Source organism: Adiantum capillus-veneris, chromosome 19 (assembly GCF_014529385.1).
Source record: "Adiantum capillus-veneris isolate H3 chromosome 19, ASM1452938v2, whole genome shotgun sequence".
In the NCBI taxonomy this organism is placed as follows: domain Eukaryota; kingdom Viridiplantae; phylum Streptophyta; class Polypodiopsida; order Polypodiales; family Pteridaceae; genus Adiantum; species Adiantum capillus-veneris.
Window position 1 is genome coordinate 3651172 of NC_140949.1, and position 6787 is coordinate 3657958.

Sequence of the window (6787 nt, forward strand, 5' to 3'; positions counted from 1 at the left end):
AAAGTTTCATTGCATTTGACATAGCTTCATGAGAGCTAGCTTCTTGGGAGTGGTCAAAAGGAGGACTTTGTAATGGTGAGGGAGATATTCTTCTCCTTTGATGGAAGAGACCTTTTTCACTTCTACCACTCTTGAAAGAAGAACCTTTGCTTAAGGGAGACCTTCGCCTCTTTGTGGGCAGCTAGGAGAGCTATTAAGCATGTCATTCTTGAGAAGGTGGTTTCTCTCGTTCAACAAACCTCTCAACCTACTCACTCCCTTATTGAGAACAAGATTGGAATTATGTTGTGCTTCATGCAACCTTTGTACTATTTACTTTATTGCATTTCCTTGTGTCGAAGCTTCATCTTCCTCAAAATTGATTTCATGTCAATTAATCTCATTAGATGGATTATTCTTCATGGTTATATTTAAACACTTTATGTTTTCTTTTTTCTTTGTCTTTCCGTTTAACAAATAGCTTAAAAGCTAGAGAAAAGATTACTACTCCTAAAGAGTATATGCTAGGACCATTCTCTACCTCATGGTAGAGAGAAAAACTTTAATGCGTTGACACCAATGAAATCTTTTTTTTTTTTGGGCAAAACTCATAAATTGTAAGTGAAAAATATATTGAAACCAAAGAATTTACAAAGTAAGCCATTGTCACACAAGCCATGACATCTAAAGCAACACATCATCACCATCATAAGGGAGTGACGAACAAGGGAGCTACCCCACCACAATACAACATACGATCGAACAAAGAAGGCTAAATAAAAGAGCACACTTGCCAATTGCATAAAATCTTAAATAAATTTAGCTTGATTTATGCATAAACTCACCTTAGCATAGCGTTATTTTCACATACATATTCAAACTAGCATGCTTATAACCAAAATTAAGAAGAATATAATTAACATGAGATGACACAAAATTGAGGGATGGATTTGATAAGACTACCCCCCCCCCCAAAGGTTTTTCATTGATCATGCTCTTGGAGCTCTTTACAACAAAGAGAATCTTGAGTATACATAGGACCGTGAAGGCTAAGATCTCTATGACCCAAGAAACTTAGCGGCTTCCTTGATCATCATTTGTTGTTCTCCTCCTCTTCAAAGCATCAATGGACACTCAGTATAAGTATATAGCAAGGAAAAGGGGTGGGATTTGTAGAGATTTGATCATGAGATCGACAAGAAGAAGCCCCACTACATAGTAGTATATGGAATACTAGTAGAGGCTCCTGAAATTTTACATAATCATGACAAGAAGAAGCCCCATTACATAGTAGTATAGGGAATACTAGTAGGCTCCTAAAATTTTAGATAGTCTGCAAATCCAACCAGATAACCTTTGTAATCTCATAATTAGCTCTTGGTTTATCCTACAAAGTTGTAGAGCTTGAAAAGAGATAAACTTTGATGAAAAAGGTTTCGAAATCCAACCTTGTATGAGGGAGTTATGCCTGATTTGGTGAAGACTATTTTTTTCCCTCTCTTTTCACAAATAGTAGCTTTAAATTTCTAGGAGGTGGAGTGATTTTTTTTTTTTGGTGCAAATCGCACAACTCCCGTGCAAGAGGACAAAGTACGTCAGTGAGCGCCAACGGGTCACTTGGCTGCATTTGAACCGATGACCGTGGCCCCTGGTCACCAAAGATGAATGCTCAAACAACCAAGTTAGCTCTTTTGGACTGCTATGGAGTAAATCTTAAAAGTATTTTCACCCGTAAATGAACGATTTTGGGTCAACCTTCAAAGATGAGCAAGTTAGTTTTGGGGGAAAATAAATCTTATCCTCAAGCTTGTACAAGTGGACTGAAGGAAGCTCCAATGGGGGACCGCCATGCCAAATGAAGGGGCTGCAGACGCCTGCACCATATCTTCGCGTTACTTGACAGCATCGCGCAGCGAAAGAGAGCAGAGCGCTCGCGCACAAGAATGGAGCTACACAGATTGTCTTTCTGCGGTAGTCGGATAAGACGAGTGCGTGTATAGTGTGCATGTGGCTGATCTCCGTCACTTGAAGTCGTTGCTGCGCCTCTGTCTTCTGCGTAGACATGGCTGTATGCCGGATGACGCCGATGATCCAGGTCTTTCAGGTGAAGACAGAAGGCTATAGCGGGCCCTTGAGTGCGTGCAAGAGCAGCTGCTTCGATGGCTCCTCCTCCCTTCGTCCGGTTGCCCTGTTTTCGCAGAGACAAACATGCAGCAATCGCCATCTAATTCTGGTGAGGGCCCAGGATGCAAAGAAGGGAACCCGCATTTTCAAGTTCAACAAGAAGCAGGAGGCGGCCACCGATGAGCCCCCAGAGGCGAGGCCTGGCACTAGGCTCTTTCGATTTGGGGGACCAAAGAAACAGGATGATGAGAAGGAAGAGGAGGAGGACACGTCGCCTGTTGGCAAGTTTGGCACCCAGTTATTCAAGAATTTGGGCAGCAGCTTAAAGAAGCAGGGTGCAAGCGGCTCCGCCAAAGGAGGAGTCCTAGTTCCTGCTACCAAGGACCTGTCCTTTAGTTTACCGAGGCGGCAGGACCCCCGGACTGTGTTTGTGGCAGGTGCGACGGGCCAGATTGGGGCTCGGATTGTACAGAAGCTCCTCCGCGAGGGATTCAGTGTCCGAGCAGGTGTCCGTGACCTCTTTGTGGCACAGCAGCTTGCCGAATTCGCCACTCAGTACGGAGTAAGAGATTTCACATTTCTCTTTTGTTGTATGTGGAAGCGCTTCATCTTTCCATTCTATCACTGCCTCATGATCTTGCATGGATTGACACTCTTTAAGTTAAACCAAGAACAAATCATGATCCTACTTGTTGTTAATTGTTAATCTGTTAAGCACGTGGATGGGTTGAGTATAGTCAAGGAATAGTACCTCATTATAAGCCTCAGAATCTTTGGCCCTCAGAAAGGCGCGTAAACTTTTGATGTATGAAGTTGCTTATCATCTTCGTCTGTTTTGGGTTTAATGATGGTGAATTTCATTCTTGCAGGTGGTGTCTCGAGAAGAGGCAAAGCAGTTAAATGCCGTTGAATTTGATTTTAAGAGTGTAGAGTCCATAGCCAAGGCCATCGGTGGTGCTGCTAAAGTTGTGGTGACAATTGGACCTTCTGAGGATGGGCCAAGGTCTAAGGTGTCGTTTGAGGATGCATCGAATGTTGTGGAAGCTGCAAAGCTAGCAAATATTGCTAACCTGGTTGTAGTGTATGAGCCTGGGGCAGGTGCAGGAGACGAGAATCCTTTGGCTGGCCTTGCCTCCTTCTTTACCGAGCTTTTCAGCAAGCCAGTTGCGGTGTCAATCTCGGACCTCCTCAATCAGATAGTCGACTCGGACATGAGCTACACCCTTTTGAAGAGCAGTCTAACAGATGGCGTAGATGATGTGTCCCCGGACACACCGAACATTGTCGTGCGCAAGGAAGGAACGACGGCCTCACTTGAAAGCAGCAAGGTTTGGTTCTCTGCTCATCCACATCTTACTGCAGGCAAGATGCTTGTTTATTCAACGAGTGTGTTTGGCTGTCCAGATCTCCAAGGGGCAGGTAGCCTCTATTGTTGCAGAAATAGTGGCCAGCCCTTCCTTAGCAGAAAACAAGGTGATCCTGCGCATCTTTGTCTCGGAATGTACTTCATTGCATTCTTACAAAAGATATAAATTGTACCGTCTTTCCACAGGTTATTGAAGTTTTCACAAGTGCCTCTGTAGAAGCTACCCCTATCACTGAACTTCTAAGGTAGGTCTGCACAGCGCTCGCTTCCTAGGATCGGTCAGGAGGCGGCATTATTCATGGCAATTCTTATCTCACGGTGAATTGTGTGTGCAGTTCTATACCTGTGGATGGCAGGCGTGAAGCAATGGCTGCTGCTCGAGCCCAGGCAGAGGAGGAAGAGAGAGAAAAGGCCCTGCGTGAGAAGGCTGAAGCGGATGCACGAGCAGCAGTAGAGGAGGCCCGCCAGGCCGCACAGCTGGCAGCGGAGCTGGAGGCAGAAGCAAAGCAGCTTACTGCTGCCAAAGCAAAGGCAGCATCCATGGCTGAGAAAGCCCAGGCGCAAGCGGCGGTTGCTGCTGCCTCTGTTGAAAGCCTGGCTGCTCGAATCAAGGATTTACCTGGGCCGCAGCAGCTGTTCTCTAAGGCCAAGGGAGGTGATGCACCTCCTGCTCCTGTTCTGCCAGCCTTCTCCCTCCCAGCTTTTCCCTCCCTATCTATGAGTAAAGTTAAGCCGACCCCTTCGACTACCACCAGCAGCAAGCCGAGCAGACCATCACCACCATCACCATCGAAGAAGAAGCAACGGGAACCGGCCCTATCGACCCCGGCGGCTGTTGCTGCTAGTGCGCCAAAACCACAGGTGAACTCCATTTTTGGTGGACTCTTCACTCAGGAGACTGTATATGTAGACGAGGTTTGATGAGACCATCACCCGAGCATTAACTGTACACTCTAGTTTTTTGCCTGGTTTCTTGATCTCTCAAGTGATTTAAGCCACACTAGGGAAGGCTTATGTAATTGAGTGTCTGCTTTGTATGTATGCTTCTTTTTTGTAGTGCAACATGACATTGTGTGGAGTGATGGAAGCACCCGAGAAGCATTTTTTCCTATTAGCTATGGAGGGCTGGCGGGCAGACTTTTGGGGGTAAGGGGGCTAAGGGCAGAGTATTAGGATCTGACAAGCACCCGAAAATACAAATGGACTTTTAAATCCAAGATGCAAATGTAGGAATTTCCATCCCCCACAACATTAGACTGACGCCAAGATGTTATGCTCCTCTATGATTGCCAAAAGCTCACTAGCAAAAGTCATGGAGATGGACCAAAGTAATTAGAAAATATATGAACTCTGTAGGGGGCCTTTGGGATCAAGGTTAACTAGAGGCCAGCCATAGCAAGAAGGTGGTGGGCAAACTCTATATCCTCATCCAAGTTGGGAGACAGTTGCTGGCTTAGGTATGTCACCCCTACCCTTTGGTTACAAGTTTGAAAGTTGGAGAGCACATTCACATCTTGCATATCAAAAGTCAATCTGGCAAGGTTGGAATAGATCCAAGTATTTCAAACAAAAGTTTTTCCGATTCTTTGCTGACTTCAACTTGGCTTTGAAAGCAAGCTGCCATGTCACATTATTAAGAGAAATCGGAATCTTGGATGGCTATGAAATGTTCTTGTAGACAGATCATCCTTAGAGTATGAAATTTGCCTTGCTTAGGTTATTATCATCCACTTCCAAAGTAGACTTAGTATGTTCACAAAACCTTACTTAATCAAAGGCTTTTTAAAGTCATTAATCAAGTAATGGTGTGTCGAAATTGTTAGCAATAGTTCTCCACAATGCCTATCTCCTGTAAGGCATCCTGAAGAAGTTGAAACATAGCGTTGTAGGCCTTAGAATTGCTTCCAACTTTGTCACAAGCTTTCTGCACATCGTTTTTACTAACCACATTTGCCAACTTGTGTATCAATTCCTCGGTGAGCTCATTACTAATGGGCTTTACGGTCAGATCAATGCAATATGAAAATCACATCACATGTGTTGAGGCAATTTGTAAAACTTTTGACTGGTATTTCTTGGCCCAAACCAGTGCACGTCTCTTGAATAAAGTTTTTGGCTCACAAATATTTATAAATGTGAGTAGGTATTGTGAAGTAGAAACTAAGAATATAAATTGTCTTGCACTTGTCAATGGTAGGTTTTGGGAAACTTTTTGACATTTTTATTAAAAGTAATTATTTTGGAAGAAATTAAAATTTTTTTTGCCCTTGGTTCTACACAATCTAACGCCACACCACCTTGTTCCCTTCACTTTCATAAAGACAGAGAAAAAAAAGAATGTCCTAGCTCCACCCCTTACAAGCGCGTAAAAGGAAGATTAGAAAGGTCTATGAAAAAGGAGCTTAACAAATGCCCTTGTTTCCTTAACTATAATAAAGATTAGCCTTGATCCCTTAAAGTTAGGATTCTTACATGCCCATGTAAAGTTCATATTTTCATCATGTTTCAAAAGCTTCCCCTCATCTTGTAAACATAGAGTAACCAATTCTTCAAATTTGGTGTATTGCCTCTAGCAAAAATGAAATGTATCCAAGGATTTTTACTTTGGCCCTAGACTGTTAAGTGTAACCAATAGTATATCATCATGCAACACATCAAAGGTATTACAAATATATGATAGTGTTGATAACATATATCCGATATTTTACCAAAAATATCACTCCGAATACACCATAATCCAACTCAAACCACTAAATATAGAAAGTTGTAACACTTTCAGATATAATTATTCTATAGCTTGCTCCCACTTTACCACATCATCCGTCATCATGGCTTCTTGGCAGCAGCTTGGCTCACCGCAATCGGTCAACATGATGTAATCAAGACCTGGATGAGAGACTCTAATAGACCGTCTCACTCCTTGACCATTGTTATCCGCTCCCTCTGGAGCATTGCTAGTGGAAGGTACATCACTAGCCCGCTGAGTTGATTTCACTGTCTCTGAGGCAACATCCTCAAAAGTGACACTCCGAATCTCTATCCTTGATAGGTTGTTTATGCATCTTCGACTCATTGAAGATCACATCTGAACTACAGATGACTCGATGAGATTCCGGGTGCCAGAGACGATATCCCATCTCTCCATCTGCACCATATCCAATGAAAATACATTTGTGTGACTTTGGCTCTAACTTTTGTCGAAGTTGTTTAGGCACGTAAGCATAAGCTTCACAACCAAAAACACATAGATGGTCATAGTGGGGCTTATGTTTAAACCATAACTCTTCTGGAATCTCATCATTCAATGGCGTACTAGGC

The 6787-nt window shown here is 43.4% G+C and overlaps 1 protein-coding gene across 1 annotated transcript; it reads left to right on the forward strand.

The window, feature by feature from the left end:
- Positions 1-1799: 1799 nt before the first annotated feature.
- PTAC16 (plastid transcriptionally active 16) lies at positions 1800-4547 on the forward strand. Its single transcript, XM_086490151.1, has 5 exons — positions 1800-2665; positions 2973-3431; positions 3508-3576; positions 3656-3714; positions 3805-4547. The coding sequence occupies exons 1-5, from the start codon at positions 2042-2044 to the stop codon at positions 4388-4390; spliced, it is 1797 nt and encodes a 598-aa protein (XP_086346277.1). The 5' UTR covers positions 1800-2041; the 3' UTR covers positions 4391-4547.
- Positions 4548-6787: the final 2240 nt, after the last annotated feature.

Coding starts and splice junctions, on each gene's coding strand:
- PTAC16 (XM_086490151.1), top strand. CDS start 2,042: ATGGCTGTATGCCGGATGACGCCGATGATCCAGGTCTTTCAGGTGAAG. Junction 2,666..2,972: donor AATTCGCCACTCAGTACGGA/GTAAGAGATTTC, acceptor TCATTCTTGCAG/GTGGTGTCTCGAGAAGAGGC. Junction 3,432..3,507: donor CCTCACTTGAAAGCAGCAAG/GTTTGGTTCTCT, acceptor TTGGCTGTCCAG/ATCTCCAAGGGGCAGGTAGC.